General features: G+C 39.7%; 2 protein-coding genes across 4 annotated transcripts in view; one reads left to right on the top strand and one right to left on the bottom strand.

Annotated features, from left to right (window-relative positions):
* The window catches only part of LOC139340971 (transmembrane 9 superfamily member 2-like), a 369,464-nt gene that overhangs the window by 333,201 nt on the left and 11,230 nt on the right, over window positions 1-25,033 (bottom strand). For both annotated transcript variants that reach the window (XR_011602988.1, XM_070977149.1), the window contains exons 4-16: window positions 18,656-18,783; window positions 17,785-17,914; window positions 17,141-17,265; window positions 16,748-16,859; window positions 15,420-15,499; window positions 13,437-13,545; window positions 8,189-8,321; window positions 6,466-6,585; window positions 2,902-2,959; window positions 2,598-2,757; window positions 2,139-2,290; window positions 1,596-1,707; window positions 964-1,135 (exon numbers count right to left, since the gene is read on the bottom strand). Coding sequence is in view for 1 of the 2 variants with exons in the window: in XM_070977149.1 (XP_070833250.1) it covers window positions 964-1,135; window positions 1,596-1,707; window positions 2,139-2,290; window positions 2,598-2,757; window positions 2,902-2,959; window positions 6,466-6,585; window positions 8,189-8,321; window positions 13,437-13,545; window positions 15,420-15,499; window positions 16,748-16,859; window positions 17,141-17,265; window positions 17,785-17,914; window positions 18,656-18,783 (1,591 nt within the window). In the remaining variant the exon portion in view is untranslated. The remainder of the gene's footprint in view (window positions 1-963; window positions 1,136-1,595; window positions 1,708-2,138; window positions 2,291-2,597; window positions 2,758-2,901; window positions 2,960-6,465; window positions 6,586-8,188; window positions 8,322-13,436; window positions 13,546-15,419; window positions 15,500-16,747; window positions 16,860-17,140; window positions 17,266-17,784; window positions 17,915-18,655; window positions 18,784-25,033) is intronic.
* Window positions 1-25,033, top strand: part of zswim8 (zinc finger, SWIM-type containing 8) — a 425,535-nt gene that overhangs the window by 254,304 nt on the left and 146,198 nt on the right. The gene's annotated exons all lie outside the window — the stretch shown is intronic.

Below are 25,033 nucleotides of genomic sequence, written 5' to 3' on the forward strand. Positions count from 1 at the left end.
AAATTAATTTGAGCAACAAAAAATCTGAGGAGCCACTTGGGAGCCGAAAGAGCTGGCTCTTTTATGATAGCCGAGCCGTGATAACCAGCTCTCTTAAAAGAGCTGGAATTCCCATCACTAACATGCATGAGACACATTTCCACTCCCCCAGTTAGCCATAAATGGATGTAGAAACGCCCTAAATCATCCCTTTATATTTCAAAGTGCAGTTTTACCAACTCTGTTGCATCAGTGAGATGTGTGTTTTTCAATTTTGACCTTTTGATATAAAATATTATCACTTCTTCAAGTTATCCCATGAGACATTTGTATGAAATGTTGTCCTAATTAGTATATGAGAGCTTGAGAAAGGATGAAAAATGTTGGTGTGGTCACAGTGACCTTTAACTTTGACCACCAAAATGTACTCAGTTCACCCTTGAGTTGAAGTGGATGTTTGTGCAAGCTGTAATGTAATTCCCTCTGGGCATTCCTAAGATATCGCATTCACGGGAATAGGACAGATGTCACAGTGACCTTTGACCACCAAAATCTAATCAGTTCATTGCTTAGCCCAAATGTATGTCTGTGCCAAATTAGAAGAAATCCCCTCAAAGTGTTCCTAAGATATGATGTTCACAAGAATAGGATCAGCAGATGTACAGATGGATGGACGGACAACCTGAAAACATAATGCCTCCGGCCAGGGCTGTTGCAGATGTGGTGGCATATAAATTGTTTCATCTTTTTTTTTTAATATTGCAATACAATATGTATTGTAGACTTTATATCGAGGTATTATCGTACCGTGAGTTTTGGTATTGTCACTAAATTCAGAGATTTCCAACCTCTAATCTGAGGACTTTCAACCAACCTTTAACCTCCAAAAAGAGTCCATTTGTAGCCGTGTTCAGGAGAAACATAACTGTGATGATCCGGAATGGATAAGTACAGCAACCCTCCCTTCTTTTTTTATATACCTACCAGTGAATAAGAAAAACATGAGAGCCATGATCATGGTGTATCCAAAATACAGGATGGTGCTGGCCAGTCCAGTGATTTGCAGCTTAGAGAAGAAGTAATGAATGGCATAGACCAGGAAATAGACAGCAGTGAAGCCGCTGGTCAGGAAAGAACGCCAATGCCAATGGTAGTCCTGTGAAGAGGAGAAAGCCAGACAGCCACAGTTGAGATGTAGGGGAAGAAACAAACTATTTTGTACATTTAGGCCCTGACAGAAGAGGATAAAGCATGGCCTCTGTTATGCAGAGATTGGTTTCCAGAGGCATGAACTGCTGGTAAGTGCTGGTGAGTTTTAAATCAATCATAGTAACACAGAAATTAGAACAAACTCATGCCCAAATACAAACAAATGTAAAACTTACGTTGTTCTACAGTATGCATCTTTAGACTTCATGTCAAATGAATATAATAAAATGAAACTCACTGCAGATGAATTGAACCTGCAAACTTATTGGGAACAATGGTTTCTTGCTGCATTGGCATAATGAGTGGCAACAATACTTTTATATATAAAACTGGTAAAACTTAAAAACAAAATATATCAGTATGAAACATGAAGATATTAAAGTTATTGAAGTGATTATACTATTCACCTCAGCACATAAGTGGAAGTAGCAGAGCAGGATGGTAGCCTCAGAGCAGGTGATGACCAGGATAATGAAGACAAGGAAAAGGAAGCCAAACATGTAGTACATTTGATGGGACCTGGACAACGGGAAGAGACATGTCTGACCTCTTAAATGGACTACAGCAAATACAATAGAAAAAATACATCCAACATATTTAGTAAATACAATACTGATAGTCAGAGCAATAGTAGATAGTAAAAGAACGTTCTGCCAAATTAGACAATTTATTTGTGGTTTTCATCTCACAGTTGAAAAGTCATTCTGTAATAATAAAATTTGAAATTGAAATTGAAAATTTAAATGAATAAAACAATGTTTTAAGGAATTTATTTATCTGTGCTTGCCATATTCATTCTAAATCAAAATCAACCCCTGATTAGATGAGCCCATGCAGCTGCAGAATTGTGCTTTTTTCTATACTTAATTCTAGTAGCAAAAACTGATTTTGCAAGGTGCATTCTGACTATCTATGAATAATTACAGCCAAACCTTTTTCTTCATTCTCACCAGATGGAGTTTAGTATGAAGAACAGCTGAATAAATATACACCCAAAAGGCAGAATTCCTCCCATGATGATACCAGGGAATGGCTTTGTGTAGAATGACTGCTCTGGGATTTGGCGAGGAATCTGATTGGTTCGCACTGGATGCTCAATACCCTTAAACAATCAGTCACAAGGGAGATAGATAGATAGATAGATAGATAGATAGATAGATAGATAGATAGATAGATAGATAGATAGATAGATAGATAGATAGATAGATAGAGAGAGAGAGAGAGAGAAGTTTTATTTGGTTTATTTTTATTTGTTTGGTTCTTTAGTGACTTGAGTACTTGACTGATGATGTTGACATGACAGCTTACTCTTTCTATAATCCACCACTGGCATTAAATGTATGGCAACAATTATAGAATGTAGTAGGTATTAATGGATGTATGTGGTATGTGGGTTTATATTTACTTACTGCCTTCTTGAAGCCAAAGTATGCTCCTATGAAGGTAAGTGGCACTGAAATACAGAACCAAAGCGCTAATATGGCGACCAGGGTCCCAAATGGCATGGCTGCTGAAGACCCTTCTCCCCACAGGATCAAGTTCATCACAAAGAAATCTGCAAATACCACACTGAGCAGAGACAGAGAGGGTGTTCGTGACTGAGAGACTCTGATCAAGTGATTGTGTCTTTATCATGCGGTAAACTTCTACCCTGGTGTTGTGTCTTGTGTCCATTATTGTGTACAGTGTTTGAGCCGGCTAAAACAGTCTTACCCAGGACAAAGAAAGGCTGTCAGCAGAACGTTGGTTTTCCACTTCTCTCCTCCAAAAGCTGACAATTCACCAAATACAAAGACAAAGAAGAAAAGGATTTTTAGAAATCAAATCAAATTGGAAAGCTGTTGTGTTATTAAATTGGATCACATTTACTGTTTACATTTATTTGCATGAGGATGAATCAACTGCCGCTGTAGAGCATGCAGTGTTTATAATGAGTATGATTACTGATACAGTAATGATTACTTTTAGTCCTGTTTTAAAAGTAAACAATAACGTCAATAAAATCTTTGTTATTTTTGACCAAAAAAAAGAGTAGTTGATGATTTTAAAAGAAAGCCTTAATTTCCTTCAAAACACAAAATACTGGCAAGGAAATTCACCATCAATTGTGCAGCGTTTGTGGCTGCTAAATCTGCATAAATAATACAAAAAGAAACAACGTAAATGTCTAAGCACCTGCAAAGGTTGAAATGTACCTCTAACTGGTTTGCCCAGCAAATACTGTCTCAGTGCTCTGGTGCCAAGTGCATGACCTTAAATGAGATAATATCTATACGTTGGGTGCAAATTCGGCCCCTTTCTATGCACATGAGCCTGATTGAAAATAAAGTCCAATTCACAAACACCAGCACTAACAACCACACACAAAGTGAAAATTATTAACATCTTCAGAGAGTTGAATGACAGTGTATGGCTGTGTATGACAGCGACATTTTTAGGAACAGCAGTCTCGACAGAATGGTGTCACATGGTGCAAAATGTGGATGACAACCTGGGTAAGAAAGATATTTTGAGAAAATGTTTGTGCTGTAATATTAACTGCAAGGGTATGGGAAAAAAATACTTTTCCTTTTAATGCTGTCAACAAATCCATACAATCAAGTTTCTGTTGTCCAGTAATTGCTGGTGCGGGAGTGGAGGCTCCTGAACCTCCTCCCACATGCGAGGGGGGCAAACAGTCCATGGTTGGCATGGGAGCTGTTACTGCTGATGCTGTGTACCCTTCTTAGACACCGCTTGCGCTGGAGGTCCTCGATGGCAGTTAGCTTGGCACCAGTGATGTACTGGGCGGTTTTCACTGCCGGTTGCACGGTCTTCTGCTTGGATGCTGTGCAGCTGCTGTACAACTACTGAGATGTAGTTGGCCAAGATGCTCTCAATGGTGCAGCAGTAGAAGTTAACTACGATTTGACGAGCCAGATTAACTTTCTTCAGGAAGAAGAGGTGCTGTTGAGCATTCTTTATAAGGGTGGAGGAATTGAGGCTCCAGGAGAGATCCTCGGAGATGTGGATGTCCAGGAACTTGAAGATGGAGATGCGTTCAACCTCAGCCCTGTCAACGTGTATGGGGGTGTGACTGCAGCCTTTAGTTTACCTGTAGTCCACGATGAGCTCCTTGGTCTTCTTGGTGTTCAAGGTCAGGTCGTGGGTGAAGAGGAAGTAGAGGACAGGGCTCAGCACAAAGCCCTGTGGCATGCCAGTGTTCAGGATCAGGGTGGCGGAGGTGTGGTCGCCTAACCTAACAGACTGGGGTCTGCTGGTGAGGAAGTCCATGGTCCAGTTGCAGAGGGAGGTGCTAATGCTGAGGTCACTGAGTTTGTTGACCAGCTTGGAGGGGATGACTGTGTTGAATGCTGAGTTGAAGTAGATGAACAGCATCCTTGTATAGGAGTTGTTGTTGTCTAGAAGCATCAGGGTGGAGTGCAGTGCTGTGGAGATGGCAACCTCCGTCGACCTGTTTGGTCGGTAGGCAAACTGGTGGGGGTCCAGTGTGGGGGGAAGACAGCGTTTGAAGTGGGCCAAGACCAGCCCCTCGAAGCACTTGGTGATGATGGGGGTGAGTGCGACGGGGTGGAAATCATTAAGGCCAACTAACTGCTTTGGTACCGGAATGATGGTCGTGGTCTTGAGGCACATGGAGACTGCTGCCTCATACAGTGACAAGTTGAAGATGTCAGTGAAGACCCCAGCCAGCTGTTCTGCACAGGCCTGTGCATGTGGCCGAGTATGCCGTCAGGGCCAGTAGCCTCACGGAGGTTCACCCTGTTGAGTAGAGACTGCACGTCATGAGTGGAGAGCGTGAGTTCATCTGGGTGGGGAGCAGTTTTGATGGCTGGTTGTGTGTTGTCTTGGTTGAAGCGAGCATAGAAGTTGTTGAGCTCACCAGGAGAGGAGGCATTGCTGGTTGGTTGGGCTGTCTTTTTGGCTGATAGTCTGTGATGGCCTGGAAGTGCGCTTGAGCTTAAGGTCACGAACTGATGGCCGAACATTCTCCTTCAAGATTTTTTGGTAGAGAGATGAATTCATGGTTCCTTCAACCATGTCGTCCAGGTCGTCCAGGCCCTGAAGCAGCAAAGCAGCCCCAGACCATCACACTACCACCACCATGTTTGACCGTTGGTATGATGTTCTTTTTATCGAATGCTTTGTTAGTTTTGCGCCAGATGTAACGAGACACACACCTTCCAAAAAGTTCCACTTTCGTCTCATCAGTCCACAGAATATATTCCCAGAAGTCTTGGGGATCATCCAGGTGTCTTTTGGAAAATGTGAGACGAGCCTTTATGTTCTTTTTGGTCAGCAGTGGTTTTCGCCTGGGAACTCTACCGTGGATGCCATTTTTGCCCAGTGTCTTTCTTATGGTTGAGTCATGAACACTGACCTTAACTGAGGCAAGTGAGGCCTGCAGTTCTTTTGATGTTCTGAGTTCTTTTGTGACTTCCTGGATGAGATGTCAACGTGCTCTTGGAGTAATTTTGGTTGGTCGTCCACTCCTGGGAAGGTTCGTCACTGTTCCATGTTTTCTCCACTTGTGTATAATGGCTCTCACAGTGGTTCGCTGGAGTCCCAAAGCCTTAGAAATGGCTTTGTAACCCTTTCCAGACTGATGGATGTCTATTACTTTCTTTCTCAGCTGTTCTTGGATTTCTTTAGATCGTGGCATGATATTTGGCCTTTTGAGATCTTTCAGTGTACTCCATATTGTCAGACAGGTTCAATTTAAGTGGTTTCTTCATTGTACAAGTCTGGAAGTAATCAGGCCTGGGTGTGTCCACTGAAATTGAACTCAGCTTTCCAAAAGATGTTGCTAATCACAGTTAATTCATGATTTGACAAGGGGGGCAATTACTTTTTCACATAGGGCCAGGCTAATTTGGATAACCTTTTTCCTTTAATAATTGAAACCGTCATATAAAAACTGCATTTTGTGTAGGTTATCTTTGATTTACATTAGAATTTGTTTGATGATCTGGAACATTTTAGAGTGCCAAATGTGCAAAAAACAAGAAAATCTGTAAGGGGGCAAACACTTTTTCACAGCACTGCAGCTGTTGCGGGTGATGTACAATTCATGGTGCTAACAGTGGTTCTTTGTGAAGTGACGCCTCAGTATTCTTGAGTCATTATCATATTAATTGTTATAATACTGAACAGACTACTAGATTATCAAAATAATCTGTAAATCACAGCCCAACAAATTTTTCTTCTTTCTCTCCTTACCCCCTTTGCACCTCCAACAACAAAAAAAAACACTTTGCTGTTTTTCTTCTCACTTACATTTGTAGAAGCGAGCAGCCACATATCCAGCAGGAGTTCCCAGAAGAACCCAGAGAACAACAGCACATGTCATCAAAGCCCCACGGTTCGCCGGAGAGAGGAACCCAAGACAGGCAAAGACTGGAGAGGGAAGAGATTACTCGGTTACAAGTTACACAAGTGAAGTTAGGATAAGCAAGGTAGATATAGAGCACCACTAAAAAAATGGAACAGATTTTGATCTCTCTTTCATTTTATTTATGGCACTACGGTGTTGTTAATTTGTCTATTTTGTTCATGGGTTTTCTTAACTATTCTGCTTTTGTTTTCTAATGAATTCATATTTTTGTCTGAAATGCTGTGTATCTTTTTTAAGATTTTGGTTTTGTTGTGTTTTCTAAAATGTGTTTTTGGCTTTATTATGTTTTCTGAAATGTGTTGTTGAATTTATTAATGATTTCTAAAATGCTGTTTTTTTGGTTTTGTTGCCGTCAAAAATAGGACATTATTGGTTTTAATGTGTTGTCCAAAATGTTGTGTTTTAATGTGTTAATATTTTCTAAAATTACATTTTTTTGTGTTTTCTGAAATGTAATTTTAGCCTTGTTGTGTTTTCTAAAATGTGTGTTTGTGTTTTCTCATGTGTTACTATGTTTTCTAGAATGCTGTGGTTTTGTTTTTGTGTTTACTAATGTGTTAACATGCTTTCTAAAATGTAGCATTTTGCACTCTGGGCCACTGTACATTCCTCTAAATAAACACAATATTAAACATTTTCAATAAGGATCCCATGAATTTAGTCATTAAAGAATCGTGACATCAGCTGCATTGCATGAGTCTTTCAAAATGCCCTTGATGACTTCCCCTTGACATCAACGAGTGACTCATCAAAAATGGTCACTCAGTAATGCAGATTAACCACCATGCATTGCAGTTTCTTGTCATTTCTGCTGTGACGTCAATTAGCTGCTGATTTACTGTATTTAAAATAGATGTTTGTGATTGGATCAAACGGAAAGAACATCTGAGCAATTTGTAGACAATCACAGTAATCATTCTCATATCAAATTTGCTTTATGCAATTACTTCACTGGAATGTTAAAAGTCCACTTTATTTGCATTCAAAACTGCGGATTTTGCTGAATTCTGCACACAATTTTACATTATGATAATGTCAGTAGACCATGCAATAGTACTTGTTTATGTTTTTATCGTATTTAAGGGTCAGCAGAATGGATGGAGCTCTTAATTGAAAGCCATTAGTAGTTAATGAAAAATACCTGCATGGAGAGTAGTTATAGGAATCACGTAGGTGCAAGGCAAGAAAAGAGTGTAAGTCAGTGTGCAAGCATTTTCTCAAGTACCCGTAAGGCACAATAAAGCGCTAGACACATAGCTGGCTGATGATCCATCATGATTACAAAGATTACTACAAGGGCATGTACCCATCTTCCCTCTGTTCTATTATGCCATTTGTCCCATTGGACTCCAATGTTTGGTGATGTTTGAGTCCCCAGATTTCAGTAATTGAACTTGTGCTAAAGAACTTATATAACCAATAGAAACTATGTTCAAGATCTGTCATTGTTGACAGCACAGCATAGCTGTTTCCAGAGTGGTCCTAAAGAGAGGCAGGCAAGGGCAAATAATGAAGCAGCAAGCCTATCAAGCACTGTCACCATAACTGACATCTATGACTGTTTTTTCATTCTACTAAAGAATCAGGAAGATATCAAAGACATACAAAGTGTAACAAAGGTCATAATGAAGATCTGGGTTCCAGAGCCAAGGAAAACCGACAGGAGCATTCCCTTCCTGGGAGGTCGGAAAACATCTCCATGGACCAACTTCCATCCAAACTCCTCCTGGGCATCCTCCTGGAAAAAACAAAAAACAAAAAACAGAAGAGCACATATGATGAGAACAACACAGCTTCACCCTTAATGTTTGCCAGACGCAGCTGTCACATGTTAGGGTCATGCCATGACTGCCTTGTATGATCACATTTCATGTGAGGGTAAATCTGACTAAATAGCGGAATCTATGTCTGTCAGCTTATCCTTCAATATTCTCGACAACTGTTCTTCAGATCGACCTCACACTTGGTTGGTGCATTGCTGAGGACCTAAAAAGGTGCAGGGTCCAGTGTAAAGTAGTTTGGATGAGCAGCTCTAAGAAGAGAAACTTTACCCTGCATGTCCAAATTGCAGTCAGTCAGTGACTATGTTATACCCAGAGCCATGTAAAGAGAGGGTTAGAATGATGATTTTCATTTAAATAAATGTCTGTTAAAGGGACAGTGCACTTTTTTCCTCTTACCTAGTGCAGTCTATCTAGTGCAGGTCCTATGCAAGTACATCGAGTGACCAGAGTCAAATTCTTTGCATGCGTATGACGCCAATTCTGATTGTGATTGTAATTACGATTCACTGATTCTTGAGAGTCGGGGCAAAACACTGTCTAAAAAACTTTTTTTGAAAATTTACACTATGTTGATTAGAGTTATATATCCATGTAGATAAAGATCTGTGCTATTTAACCATGTAAAGGTACAGGCTGGAGGTTAAAAAACATTTTTAACAAATTCACGTTTACGTTTCACGTTTAAAAACTTGATTTGTGTCAACTCCGTCAGACACACTAAAAGTACATAATTATATAATTATAATAGTCCAACAAGAATCTTAAATTCTGATGTATGTTGTAATAGTGCTTAGTTACTCTGATATGCAATAAAATATAATATATAAACTGAAGGCTTAATTTCACACTGTTATGAATACACAGATTTCAAGTCATGAAAGTCATGAAAGGTACATTTGAATATTACTATGGAATCAGATGTCCATTTACTTCACGATTGATTGATTGATGTAAAATCTTAAAGGTGCAGTGTGTGTTCCTACAACCAGATGTTGAAAACATCTACACACTGGCTTGTACAGACAAAATCAATGTGAAATGGAAGTAGTGGGAGATAAGACACAGCCATTACAATATTCCTAAGAGTATAACACTGTCACGGGGTTCTCCTTTAAAACACAGGCGTAGTCGAAAATATACTGTTGGTGTTATTTATTTGCCGGCCTCCCAAGGTGCAAACATATTTACAAAAAGTGAAATACAGACAAAAAGAAAAAAGAACAAAGTTCAAATAATATTCTAAAAAAGAAAAAAAAGAGTCCTTCAATAACTCACAATAGTATTTTTTTCCTCCAAAGAAACAACTCACACAGTCTCGAGATCAAGCAATGTTACCTCCTCTGTAACCAAGCCAAGACTCTCCATCCAGGGCCGAGCAGCCTCCTTTTAAACCAGTTGCCCCTTCCACTAGGCTCGGTATACACATAAAAAAAACATATTCAGCATTTTCCTTAACCCTGTCCATATATATAGTCTCCCAACTTCCACTGTAAATAGAGCAAAAATAGTATTTATTTTCACAAATGTTCCCCTTTAACCATCCTTAGTTATTCATCACAAAATTAACTTTACAAACAAAAACAAATAATAACGTAGGTCACATGATCATAAAAACGCGCGAGGACAGACTATTTAATGTAGCAATCAGTTACGCCCCTGTTTGGCCAACCAAACTACGACAGCGGGAGAGAGCAGGATGGACACGCAGCACACCTCCACATGGTAGGTGATAAAATGGTGGTATGAATATATGTGGAAATATATGTATGAACAGAGGTAGAACTACCAAGTGTGCACCCTTGGCCGTGCTACAGAAACGGAGGAGAAAAGGGAAATGGCTATGGGATATTTTTAATTACTTATTGAAAAGACGGGGAAAGTGAGCAGGGACGTGTGAATGAAAGCGTTTGCGTGCCTATGTGCGTGCGTATGTGTGTGAGTGCGCTGCCCAACGTCAGTGACGGAGCCGCTCCGTCACAAACACAAAATGTTCAGGATCTCTCTCTGAACTCTGCACGTGTGACAACTGATATAATTGTAACTAATAAGAAGTAGCAGAGAATGATACTGTCAGACTCAATGATCAACTTCCACATTGATTTCCTCTAGGAACCCCGCTGCAAAGCTGAGCTTCTCTTCATTCTGTGCTCTGAAGCCCTTATATTATGTCACAGTATCTAGCATCTGATTGGAGGATGTGTCTGTTTTGGACAGATCTGCCACAGAGAACACTGTACTGGAATGTATTACACTAATGAAAGGCAAGGTTTTGCACACTGTCCGAGTCAAACAGACGTGCTATTCTGGACACATAGCCTATGGATCCTGTATTAAAATATATCAATACAAAATTACCACAGGTGCACTTTTCATCTGATGGTAATGTAAACCAGATTTGAAAAAGATTTTTCATCAATCAATCAATCATGTAGTGATGTAGTGCTATATAACACACGTGCTGGAAAGTTTTTCAATAATAAGCAGATAAAAGACCGCAGCCTGCCCATGCCCTACAAATCATAAGTATATTGTAGAATAATGTAATTGCATGCTATAGATGTACATTAATGTGCCGATAAAACCCTAAAATATCATTCTATTCCTTAACTATGTTCCAAAATAGTATAATATTAGCACATTATGCGGTTATTGGTGGATTTGTCAACTCCGTCAGCTTACATGTCAACTCCATTGTCACACATAAAACCTGACGGAGTTGACAGAATTGACAAAATGGCAGTTTTTTTTTCCCTCTGCAGAAAAAAAACACTGCAGCTAGCTAGCTAGTTTTTTGGCTATTGCTAGCATAATCTGAATAAAATACTTTTATTGAAGCCACTATGGTTTCAAAAAAGTATCATAACGGTGAGACGGTGTTGAAAATTGGCATTGTTCATCTAAAATATAAAAAAATGTCAAACTAACCAGACCATGTGCGCTACTGCTGCATTCACCACAGCCAGGAGAATGAAAAGAGACCCTCTGGGAAATAGCTGGCCATGCTATTACCTGATTTAATGAGGTTTATGAAAAAATCTGACGGAGTTGACAGAAACAGGACACAACTTTGATAGGCAGATTTCTATGGAAAATATTTTAGATGCTCATGGTATGCATTGTTTTATACATTTATAACCCTTATCTTTGATTTGATAGAAATGTTTTCACAATTGTAGAGGTTTTTTGGGGCTGGTGAATATTGTGACCTCTTGCTGAGGACAAGAGAAATAACATGGGCTGTCTAACCAATGGACATTTAAACAAATATCCCCCCATAAAGTAATTATCTATGCTAAAACATAACATCAGTATTCACAATTCCTTTAGATTTAACTTTGTGAGTATGTCAATCATTATTAATTTCTTTATTTTTGATATAAATAAGACTTTTCTATGTGGGACATGTTTTGTCCCAACTCTCAAGAATCAGTGGATTATGATTGTGTTAATATCTGCTGTAGAGATGTCTGACTTCTTTTGAATATAATGGAACTAGATGGCACTCGCCATCAATGTTTACATTCTACACTGTCACAAGCATGAGCCTCTTGTCCATGAGTAGATGAATTTTTTCCTTCTGCGTAGTGACATGGTGGCAGGTGTAGTTCAGCAGAAAGAAAATCGTTTGTACGTTTAATTGCTCACAACAAAGTCTGTGGATTTTCTTGAGTGACTGGATCATGACTGGATCATGACAAAAGACATTGCTGTTTAATTGAGTTTTTAAATGTATTTTTTTTTTCTGCTTTGAGCAAAACAAGCCATCGAGTTTCATTATATTGATGAGAAGGCAGACATCTCTACAGCCACCATCTCGAGTACTCAGCAACTCGCACCAAAACAAGAGAGGAAAAGAAAGAAATTTTGATTTTGGGTTGAACTTCAGTCTCTAGCCTTTTTATCACTGGACGAGGTAATACAATGGAGACTGAGCCTATGGCCCACTGATGAAAGCATTGCAATATTTATATATGCAATATTACAAACTAGGTGTCTATGATGATATTTCCAGAAAAAATGCTGTATTAGGTTATTGCTAATGCAAACCAAACATTTCCTTCTGCTGCAGCTCATTTAAACGGGTGAAAAACGAAATGACTTTTATTATGAAGTAGACACAGGAAATTCAATGTGTTAGTGAGATTGACACTAATCATCAACGTTCATCAAAAATGCATCAACAAAACAACAGTCTTTTTCAGCATTTTTTGACAGTGGATTAGTTTGAAATATTGCAGGGAGTAATGGAACAAGGACCAACTCTTTCAGGAGCTGCAGTAGGGGCAGTTCTTCATCTCACATCAGTGTGCCATGAGATGATGAGCTAAAGGTGACAGGCTGCACACCTCCAACTTATTAACAATGTACCAACTCCTTTCACTGTGCCATGCTGTTTGCACTTATGCCGTGTGCGAATAAAATCAGATCAAGGTTGCTCACAGAATAATGGAAAAAAGCAATTATTGAATGACTTCTTTATTAAGACAAAAATAATTTGTTTTGTTGCTCCAAGAATGAAAAAAAGGTGTTGCCAAATCAACCTGGTCTGAAATCTAACAACTTTAATCCCCTCTCTCTCTCAGCAGCCCTGGTTATGTCAAACGAGGTGTGGATAATTTGAGTTTTAATGTTGATGTTTCGACAACCCTACACAGTGGATAATTCAATGTTATTAATACATAAAACAATTGTACATTTTGTTTTTATGTGAGTTTTGGCCTACGTTCAGTAAATAAAATGTCATTTAACAAAGAACAGAAATAACAATAATGATTATCATTACTATTATACATGTGTATGCTGGGTCTTGAACTGCTGTGTCTAGAACTGCAGGTGCTCTGTGGCCTTGCAGGTCAATGATATTGAGATAGCTGCAGGCAGCAATACCGAAATGCCCTGCAATTACCAGTTCTGAACAGGCACATTTTGAATGGGCAATGTACTAGTACAGTTATAGTTAAGTTAGTTAATAATCACTGTGACTACAAACCTCAAAGTATGGCAATTTTCTGACCACAGCTCATCTAAGCTCAAAAGTGTTCCAATCAGCAGCAGAGACTGGTACGTACCACAGAGTCCATCTGATTATATCTGGCAATGTCTTTATGCAGAGTCCGAAGCATGATCATGGCTACCATTCCAGACAAGAACAACACAATCACCAATGAGTTCATTATGCTGGGAAGAAAAAACAGCAAAGCTGGATTAGTTATTGCTGTGCGACTAACTGGGCTCATTACTTACATCTTAATTAATCTTGTTTCAGTATTTTGATGTGAATTGTCTCAGGTGACAAGGGTCAACCTGCTGTTACTGAAAACTGCCCCTGGATAACACAGAATTCCTGTGGGGAAAAAGGCCAAATATTGCCCGACTTCTTTAGTAAAACAACAATTTTTGTTATGCTTCTCCAAGAATTGTGTAACCTACTGTACTAAATGGCACTTGCTGTTTCTGGTGGGCAGAAAAAAACAAGCCTTTTCAGTAGGCTGCCCAAATTCATTGCTGAATATTCTCCAGTTGCTCCAGAACGCTGCAGCACGTGTTCTGACAAAAACCAGGAAAAGAGATCATATTTCTCCAATACTAGCCACTCTGCACTGGCTCCCTGTAAAGTTTAGAATAGAGTTTAAAATTCTCCTCCTTACTTACAAAGCCATAAATGGCCAGGCACCTTCTTATCTTAAAGAGCTCATAGTACCTTATTGCCCCACTCGAACACTGCGTTCCCAGAATGCAGGTCTACTTATGGTTCCTAAAGTCTCAAAAAGCAGAACAGGAGTCAGAGCATTTAGCTATCAAGCTCCTCTCCTGTGGAACCATCTTCCAGTCTTTGTCCGGGAGGCAGACACTGTCTTTACATTTAGGAGTAGGCTTAAAACTTTCCTTTTTGATAAAGCTTATAGTTAGGGCTGGCTCAGGCTTGTCCTGGACCAGCCCCTAGTTATGCTGCTATAGGATTAGACTGTCGGGGGACCTCCAAAGATACACCAAGCTCCTCTGTCCTTCTGTCCCTCTCCATCTGCACGCTTTCATGTCTTACCACGGCGTGTTACTAACTTAGCTCCTTCCCCGGAGTCTCTGTGCTTGGTCGTCTTGCAGGTTACACAGTGGCTGAATCTGGATTGTGGATTGCAGCTCCTGCCTTGGTCCTGCCTGACATCCACTGTAACTGCTACTGCTATTATTACATCCACTGTCACTGTTACTGTGATTGCATGTCTGTCTCTCTGTCTCTCTCTCTCTCTCTCTCTCTCTCTTTCTCTCTCTCTGACTGCATTTCTGTCTGTCTGTCTGTCTGTCTGTCTGTCTGTCTGTCTGTCTGTCTGTCTGTCTGTCTGTCTGTCTCACTCTCCCTCTCTTGCTCTTCCTCTCTCACCCAACCGGTCGAGGCAGATGGCCGCCCACCCAGAGTCTGGTTCTGCCTGAGGTTTCTGCCTGTTAAAAGGAAGTTTTTCCTCGCCACTGTCGCCAAGTGCTTGCTCATGGGGGAATTGTTGGTTCTCTGTAGATAAAAGAGCTTGGTCTGTACCAGCTCTATATGGAAAGTGTCCTGAGACAACTTCTGTTGTGATTTGGCGCTATACAAATAAATTGAATTGAATTGAATTGAATTGAATTGAATTGAATTGAATTGAATTGAATTGAATTGAAGGAAGACAGGCAGAATCACCTGACAGTCACTTCATACACCAGTGCTGTTTAAAATCCATTGGAGTTTGCTCTGACATGACTTAAAATGTGTATGCATGATAAACAAACTGCTCAACTCAGACCATGCATCTTAAAAGGTCTCTCAAATACGGCATTATTGCTTCCATAAATCTTTTCTCTTGGGTCAGTAGCTACAAGTTAGCCCCTGCATACTCTCAAACCTTGACTTACAATCTGTACTTCAATTTGTGTCAACAACAATTACTGTTATGAGCTTCCGAACATCAGTGACAGAGCATTTATGAACATGGGCTCAACCTCCAGAACCACAATTACTTCATCTTGAAAATATTTCTTTATTCATAATGTATGTCAGTGTGCTTGTGTTTGAGTCTTACCTGAACCACTGGATGTTGGTGTGAGGCATTGACTCCAGGATGTAGTCCCATCTAGATGCCCAGCGAATATTCTTGTCTTCCTACATACACACACACACACACACACACACACACACACACACACACACACACACACACACACACACACACACACACACACACACACACACACACACACACACAGAGTTTCGTGTTCAGCTGTGTTGATTCTTACAGGTCAACCACATTAGCAGGTAGCCTATATTAAAGGACATCTGAGCCATCTGAAGGTACTGGATACATATCTGTGTAAGTTGAAATAGTCTCTAACTGAAGAGATGATGTCATTGTGAAGCCACACTTAACCACAGCAGATGAGGTATTTAAATTATGTACAACCAGCAACAGGCTGTTCCAATTAACCACAGAAACCTCTGTGCACATGAAAATGGCACGTAACGGTATTTCCAGAAACAAAAGGGCGTATATAGAATTTTTTTGTGGTACATCAAGTCTACGGTGCAATGAAGATAGAAGACTAAACATGCAACTATTTGTTTCCAGATTGTCAGCAAATAATACTGCATGTATAAAAGTAAAATCTAACTAAAATAAATTTTCATAGTAAGAAATATTACAATTAATATTAATAATAATATTAACTTTAACATCAATAATATTAACATTGATATTAATAATGATGTTGATATTCATAACAACAATAACTGACCAAATTTAAAATTCTTATTTGATTTTATTTTTGCAAATAGGTGGTATGGTATGTATCAAATCATGTGCTATTACAGACATAAAATGTGGTGATCATTTGATCATCAACATGCCCAGAAACGTGAACTGTGTTGCAAAAACAGAGACGATCTGCTCCTGGACATATATTTGAGCTGTTGTAGTCATAATTGAAATGCTGTACATCCTCTGAGAAAAACTTGTTTGGCCTGTGTTTAGCTTATCATAGACTTGAACATGCCCAACTATAATGTATGATCATGAAAAAAGTGTCCTTAATTTTGACATTGTTTCGACCTCCACTCCAGTTTTTGAGGAACACCATGACACTAATTTGTACTGAATAAAGATGTAGAACAAAACTAAGAAAAGGCAGCACATTAGTGTGGACAGAATACAATTGGGCGGAACAGTTTTAGAGGCAATGGCTCTACAAAGCCCCATAGAAAAGCTTTCCAGGAATCTACACAAAAACAAAAAGTCTGATTTTTCACTTTTCCTCAATCTCAGCATTAGTCCATCTTCAGTAGCCTAAGTCTACTTTAGAGCCTCACAAAACATAGGCAGCATTAAACGCACCAAAAGTATACTATTGTACTAACCACAAAGTTGACAGAGTAAGTGTATGGGATCTTGAACACTCCTGTGTGTTTGTTTTTCAGGAACCTTGGCCCTCCAGAACAATCAGGGCTTTCATCATTAGGGTTTTCATAGCTGGATAGAGAAAGAAAGACAATGTATATTTCAAATGAAGGTAAAGTCCATCAATATCCAATTTGCAGATAAAGATATGCACAAAATTCAGGCAGAACCTATGACAACACTAAATAACATCACACTATCTTATTTATTAGTGAAATGGACCAGAGCTCCTGTAGCAGTCACAAAAAATTGGACCAAAAGCTGGACCAAATGTAAAAATACCACACTAAGAAAAAAAAGCATCCACATTTTGACTAGGTTGCTCCAAAGAAGCTAAAACTGTAAGTTATTACCTTTTGGGTTCAATCTTGGCAGCAACCAACCGTGCTCCGAGTTGTTCGTGTTCAACAATGTGGTAATGGATAGTAATGTCCACGTGGTTAAAGATGTAAAAAGCATCCTTTTCATTAAAGTTAGACTAGAAAACAAAGCCAAGACAGAAAAGTTCAAAGCACAGATGGAATAGGAATGTGTTACAACAGTTACAGCTATGTGCAAGATATGAACCATTCAAACTTTTGAACTTGCTGGTATGAGAAAAAGAAAAAGAAAAACTAAGAAAAAAAAAAAAAAACTAAGGAAAAAACAAAGCAACACTGTGGCAGACACTGATGCATGTGGCTGCCAACATCTGCGCTTAAAATCCTGATGTAACAGTAGTCAGTGACTGCCAACAGTGTCAACATGTCACTGATCAGAGCTTAGCATCTTATCATTTTTCTATACAGCAGTGAATGACACGAATGAATAGCCTTTGGTGAATATATTCAATTACAGAAGTAATAAAGATCTGATTAATATTCTTTTGTCTGTTTTTCATTTTCAGTTTAAAAACTGTACACCTCCTTGTGTAGGACTAATGGAAATCATTGTAAGGAAACATGAAGCCGGAACTACTCCTCACTTGTGTGCATGTGCCCATGTGTGAACCACTCACATTGACCACGCATGCATCCTTGGGTCGGCCTGCTTCTGTGACATAACAGCCAATAGGGAAACCAGGATTACAAAACTTTTGTCCATCTTCAACATCATAGCACCAGGTTACCGGCATGTTATCCACAATCCTACACACACACACACACACACACACACACACACACACACACACACACACACACACACACACACAAACTAAAACAAAAGCCTGTGATGGTCTCAAATACAACGCTAAAATAGTCAGATTATTTAAAATAACAACTCCAAAATCCCAATTTAGATGTAGTCGGTCAGCTATCACATTTGTTTTCTGCCCATGGCCACATTTTTGAGTCAATTTTTATCCAAAAAGAGTTTTAGCATAGTTTGTAGTGAGGTTAGTATATTAAGAAGCAATGATAAAGTGATATGGATGGCTGGGTACTGAACCTCGCACTTTTACGTACTGACTAAAACGTATCTGTAGAACCAAGTGTCAAAAACCCTAACCCTAACTTCCAAGTACTGAAAGCTGACATTTAATGTCTGGTCAGATTCATAATCTTGTTGATTTATTCTTTCTTCAGGCAATTCTTAATTTGAATAATTTTACCAATTTGAGACATGTATTTTACTTAGACAGAAGTTCTTGTACAGCTGGTTCTTGTGGTATTCAAACAGCTGCAACTCCAGAAATATATTTTCTTGTACTGACAATTGTTAACAACTGATTGATTATAGAGGTCAACTTGGTTTACGATTTATAGATCCCCTTCAGTATTCTGGTGTATACACAGTTAATGTGTTTTTCATGTGTCTGCAAGCCAATGTACATGAGGTTGCATTTTCCCTCATTTTATGAAATGTGTATGTCAGTGAATCATACTCACCAGTGATGCTGATAGTTGAGTAACATGCCTTTCTTGAGGAAGTCCAGTTTGGCTTTATCTGACGGATTGTTGGTGTCGTAGGTTTTGGTACACACCTTCTGACACACTGCAGGTTTCTTAAATTCAAACTGACAGACAGGACACACAGTTAATATGTGCTTTGGCAATGCAACAACTGGGTTTTGTTTGTCTGCCATCCCTGACATTAACAATGGTGCAAATGAGGTACAAATAATTAAAAAAAAAATGCCCCACACCCATCTTCAACCCACCAGCACAAAAGATATATATAATCACCACAGCTTCATGGTGGACATCCAAGATCAGTGTTACAAATTCAGTAGCACAAATGTAGAAGAATCTGTAGCCACGAGCTAAGAGGTTTTCCTATTTACTCATTCTTTCACTAAATTTATCCAGTTCCAATCTGCAAAAGAAAGTCAACTTCTTCATTAAATAGATTTCATGTAATACATAAACCCAAACACACTGAGAATAATCTCCTCAACGTGTGCTCTCTGCCTGACTCATATCCCTGGACTTTACGAGTGACAGGCAAAAAGACGATCATTTAACACCAATAGTTACGTTGTTGCATCATAGTGTAGTGAGAGCACAAGCACTGAGGGAGAGGCAATTGTTAACAAACAAGGACATGTTAGTGTGCAGTACTGTTAAACTTATCGGCTATAATCACCTCCGGTGTTGTTTATTGATAAACCAGGAGCAGCCCCATGGACTGAGACACGTTAGGAGATTAATTATTCCCACGAAGTAACGGTAACCGAAAGGGCCTATATTATTATTGTGCGTCTGACCACAGCTATAAAGCGGTTGTGGCAGTTATAGCATAGCGGTGGGTCATAAACTTGTTGAAATTGTGAACAGTTTCATCTCCAGAGCCAAACAGCGGAAATCATCAGGTTTTCCTCCCTTATACTTGCTATAGTCTACCTACCGGTATGTTGTTATGTCTTTTTTATTATTTTTAAATAAGGAGCTTCAGGTCATGTTCACTTGGCTGCGTCTTTTGGGCTACGATAATTGGTCGATCCCTACCTGTGAGGCAGTGACAAAGGACATCGTCAAAATTGCCTATGAAAGGATAACAGGCATAGATGGAGACTTTGACAGTGAAACGGTGAAGCAACGCCTTCATGAGCTGCTTAAAAGAGACTATGCTCACTCCATCTATGGTTCCACATCCTCACCTTCAAGTAAACAATCAGGTGGCAAATCAAGCCAACACTCTGTAACCTCCATTGTAGCAGCTAAAAGAGCAGATGTTGCAGCAGAATTAGCGGCAAAGGAAGCAAAGTATGAGGAGTTATTGGAAGAAGAAAAACAAAGAGAAAAGATTAGGCTTCTAGAAGAACAGCAGAGAAAAGATCTTGAGGCTCAGAAACGTGAACTGGAGAGAATGAAGGCAGAAAGAGATCTTAAAGCCGCAGATTGGAGATTTACAATCAGGAAGTAATGAGGGAAGACACTGTCTGCTCTGCTGACAACAACACAAGAGACCAGCAGTATGTATCACCACAGCAACCTGTGTCTTCAGCTGTCATCCAGCAACCCGCTAATGTTTCCTCAAGAGTACTGCCCCCACAAACAGATGTTTCATATATTGCTCAAGCAGTCCAAGACACTATTGCCTTAAACAGACTCCCAATGCCGGAACCTGCTGTATTCACTGGTGACCCAATTCAGTTCTTCATTCATATCAAGGCTTCATTCATATCACTCATATGCAGAAAGAATATCTCCTCAGCAGACAAACTGCATTATTTGAGAAAGTACATTGGAGGTCCAGCTCGAAAGACACTCAATGGCATCTTCTACAGAGAGGATGCTGAAGCCTACAAAGATGCATGGAAATGCCTCAACAGCAGGTATGGTCAGCCATTCATTATATAGAGGGCTTTCAGAGAAAATTAGCCAAAGATCCAACACAAAGATGCTGATGGATTTAGATCGTATGCTGATTCTCTCCATGCATGCCAGGAAGCCGTACCACATATTAAAGGCCTTGACATTTTGAATGACTGTGAAGAAAATCAGAAATTGACTCAAAGGTTACCAGACTGAGCAGCTGCACGGTGGAACCGCCTTGTCACTCAAGCTATAAAGGACAAGCAAGAATTTCCAAGATTCAAGAATTTTGTTGACTTCATGTTAATGGAAGCAGAAATTGCCTGTAATCCCATAATCTCCTTCCAGGCTCTTCGCTCACCTCCAGATAAACGCCATACTAAAGAAAGGAAAGCCAAATCGAACATGCTCCATACACAAGTAGTTGCTGAGACTGAAAACCAAATGCAATCAAAGACTGGTTTGAAGCCGCCATGTATGTTCTGTCGAGACAGTAAACATCGCCTGCACAGCTGTCCTGAGTTTAAAAGGAAGTCTTTGGCTGAAAGACGAAAATATGTAAAGGAAAAGAAACTTTGTTATGGTTGCTTGAAACCCGGCCATAGTGCAAAGGACTGCCGGCACAGACACTCATGTGACACCTGTAAAGGACGACACCCGACCTGTCTCCATGACCACAGCTACGCTAAAGCCAAACCAGTGTCAGTCACCAATCAGAGCAACACAGACGAAGCAGCAACCACACTGTCTTTCAGTGTAAATATTGAGGAGCCACATGCTAACACCTCCTTGAGTGTGCCAGTATGGGTCTCTTCCATCAGCAATCCAGGTATGGAAAAGCTTGTCTATGCCCTGCTTGACACCCAGAGTGATACAGTCTTTGTCGACCAAGATGTTAGTCAAAGTTTACAAACCAAGGCTCACCCTGTGAGACTGAAGCTAACTACCATGGTTGGAAAGGATGACATAGTGCACAGTGAGAGGGTCTTAGGGTATGTGGTTACACCTCAACAATGCTCATCAATCTCCCTCCAGTCTACACCATAGATTTGCATACGAGTGAATTGAAAGCACATTCTTACCTGTGAAACGGCAAAGCACTGGAATCATCTGAGCGTAATAGCAGGTGAAATTTCACCACAACTAGAGTGTGACGGTCTTCTGATAGGATACAGCTGTCCAAGGGCACTGGCACCACGGCAAGTAATCTTGGGAGAAGACAGTGAACCCTATGCAGTCCGCACAGACCTAGGGTGGAGTATTGTTGGTTCTTCACCACCTCATCCTGATTCACCCAGCACCACCAACATCTGACGCAAAGTGCATAAGCGATATGGCCTCCTTTTTACATGCCTTTGCTGTCAAGCTATTCACACTGAAAGGTTGGACAACACGTCAACAGTTGCATTTATTAATGGCCTCCGCTGTTTTATTGCTACAAGAGGAGCAGTACGCCAGATTCGGTGTGACCAGGGAAGTAATTTTGTTGGAGCTAAAAACGAACTGAATGATGCTCTCAAGCAAGTGGATGAGAACCGTCTTACTACATTTTTGGCTCAAAACCAGTGTGACTTCATCTTAAACACTCCCCACTCGAGCCATGCAGGAGGTGTATGGGAGAGACAAATTCGAACCGTAAGGAATGTGCTTCGTTCCACCATCTCACTCTCTTCAGGCAGCCTTGATTATGCCTCTCTCCGGACCTTCTTCTATGAGGCAATGGCTATTGTAAATAGTCATCCACTCACAGTTGACAATCTGAGTGATCCAAACATTCCTGAACCACTAACGGCAAATCACCTTCTCACCATGAAATCTGTTGCTGCATTACCACCTCCTGGCAGATTCATAAAAGAGGACATGAATGCTCGTAAGAGGTGGCGTCACGTTCAGTATCTTGCAGAGCAATTTTAGAGTCGCTGGAAAAGAGAGTACCTCTCTAATATCGCCATCAGACAACACTGGCATACTCCTAGAAGAAACCTGAAAGCTGGCAACATTATCATGGAGAAAGCAGAGGATCTGCCACGAAACGAGTGGAGATTGGCCAAAGTTGTACAGACAGTGACTGATAAAGATGGACTTGTAAGAAGAGTAAAGATATGTCTTGGAGACCAGAAGATGGGAAAGGAGGGACAGCATCCTAACAAGCCATCCATTGTTGAACATCCAGTTCAGAAGCTGATTCTGCTCTTAGAGACTGGGTAAGAACTCTCATCATTCTGCAGTCATATCCTTTTTGGTTTAAGAGTCTTACGTTCAGACATACTGATATAGGTGGATAAATGGACTAATGGACTAATTAATTATTTGTGTTACATTCCATATTGTTTTGTAAAACACTCATAATTTAGTGGGAGTGTAAATGACCCAAATAACATGCTGTTTATTAAGTATTTTAATCCATTTCATTTTTACAAGGTTGGTACTTTTATTTTGAAAAAAAAAAAAAAAAAAAAAAAGTAAAAAAGGAGATGAAAACGGGAAGGAGACTAAGTAAAACTCACATGAAAAATGGAGTTAAAAGCAATATTTCTGTTTGGTATAGCACCTGGCTGAAGAGGGCACAAGGCTTGTCTATGTTTTATTTAACATTGTGTGCATTTTAAGTCACTTTAGTTTACGTTCTTTAGTAGTTTTGCAGAGTTTGAGAATACGTGAGTTAAACTAGTATATCGCCATATTAACCCTGTTGTTAGTATGACAGCTTTATAAAGGGATTTTAAGAAGATATTGCATTGTTATCTGCAATTAAAATATTTTGTTTTATTTGCTTTCTCACTAGCTCTTACAGTGTGGTCAAGAGTTGTTCATGACATTCAAGGACAAGTCATTAAAGCACCTCTGAACCATCAGTCTAAAAGAGTCAGACCATTATTCAGCTAGGGATGCTACACTAACCACCAACAGAACTAATAACAAAGGCCTTTACAGAGTTTGCTGAAGTAGAATGTGAACAGGCAATAATAGGGGGAGACTTCAACTGTCTCTTGGACCCTCAAATGGATAAATCATCCTTGAATAAATGGCCCCTCACCAAAAGGGCCAGGGCAGTATTGGGATTACCTTTTACTTAAATGTCCACAAAAGTAGCTAAAAAATATGTTATTTCTTCATTCCAAAATCTAATCTGAGTCTGGTAACCTCTTGTTCTATTGGAAATATTACAATCTCAGACCATAGCCCTATATTCCTCCAGTATTCCTTCCACCATGATGTGGAAATTCAAATCTTCATTCCTTGGTGACCCAAACTTCACTTCTTATCTTATCTCTGAACTGAAGATATTTTATAAAATTAATGACACCTCTGATGTCTCTCCCTCTATCCTTTGGGAAACAAGCAAAGCGTACTCTAGAGGCCTAATAATATCTTATGTGAAAACTAAAAGATGTAAAGCACTTCAGTGCCAGAGGGAGTTAGAATCTAAGTTGCCAGATGCTGAAAGAACATACGCTAAAAATTCCTCAGACACCAATCTTGAAAAAATGTTGGCTGTCAAAGCTTCTTTAAATACCTTGCTCACCCATGAAGCAGAACAGAGTATCAGACTGGCAAGACAGAGGCTTTATGAATTCGGAAATAAACCAAATAAATATCTGGCTAGGTTGGTTAATTAGAAATCTGACTCATATTGTATCTCAGCTATTAAAGACGCTGGTGGTAAAAGAAGAACAGACTTAGAAAATATTAACAAAGTATTTGAGGCATATTATAATCAGTTATATAAGGGCAATCAACCTGTGCCAGATCAGAGGTTCTCTGAATTATTCTTGTCTGATCTGGCCCGACCTGAGTTCACAGATCTGCAGGGAGAAACACTAAATAGACCAATAACAGAGCAGGAAGTTCTGAACTCTCTTCAAGTAGGTAAAGCACCAGGCCCGGACGGCTTTGGTTGAGAAATTTTATAAAGAATTCAAATCCTTACTTATAAAACCCTTGCTTAATATGTTTCATGAGTCGTTGAAAAATAGATCTCTTCCAAGGTCATTAACAGAGGCCAATATTAGCCTTATACTGAAGAGAGGAAAGGCCGATGATGAATGTGCGTCAAAAAGGCCTATAAGTTTGTTAAATACAGATCTTAAGCTGTTGTCTACGACCCTCGCTCTGTGTCTGGAAATGGTCTTGCCTTGTATTATTAATAATGACAAAACAGGATTTATTACTGGTAGGAATTCATGTAGTAATATGAGGAGGCTTCTTAAGGTCATCCAGCTGTCCCAATCTAGGAAACTTGACTGTATAGTTGTTAGCCTGGACGCAGAGAAGGCTTTCAATCAGGTCGAATGGCCATACCTCTTCTCTACTCTGGAGACGCTAGACCTAGGTGAAGCATTTCTTAGCTGGGTGAAGCTGTTATATGATAACCCATTATCAGCTGTATTAACCAATGGCAAGAGAACACCTTATTTCTGGCTGGATCGGGGAACTAGACAGGGGTGCCCTCTGTCCCCTTTACTATTTGCAATTGCTATTGAGCCTTTGGCAGAGGCTGTGGATCAG

Source organism: Chaetodon trifascialis, chromosome 13, assembly GCF_039877785.1.
Source record: "Chaetodon trifascialis isolate fChaTrf1 chromosome 13, fChaTrf1.hap1, whole genome shotgun sequence".
In the NCBI taxonomy this organism is placed as follows: Eukaryota; Metazoa; Chordata; class Actinopteri; order Chaetodontiformes; family Chaetodontidae; genus Chaetodon; species Chaetodon trifascialis.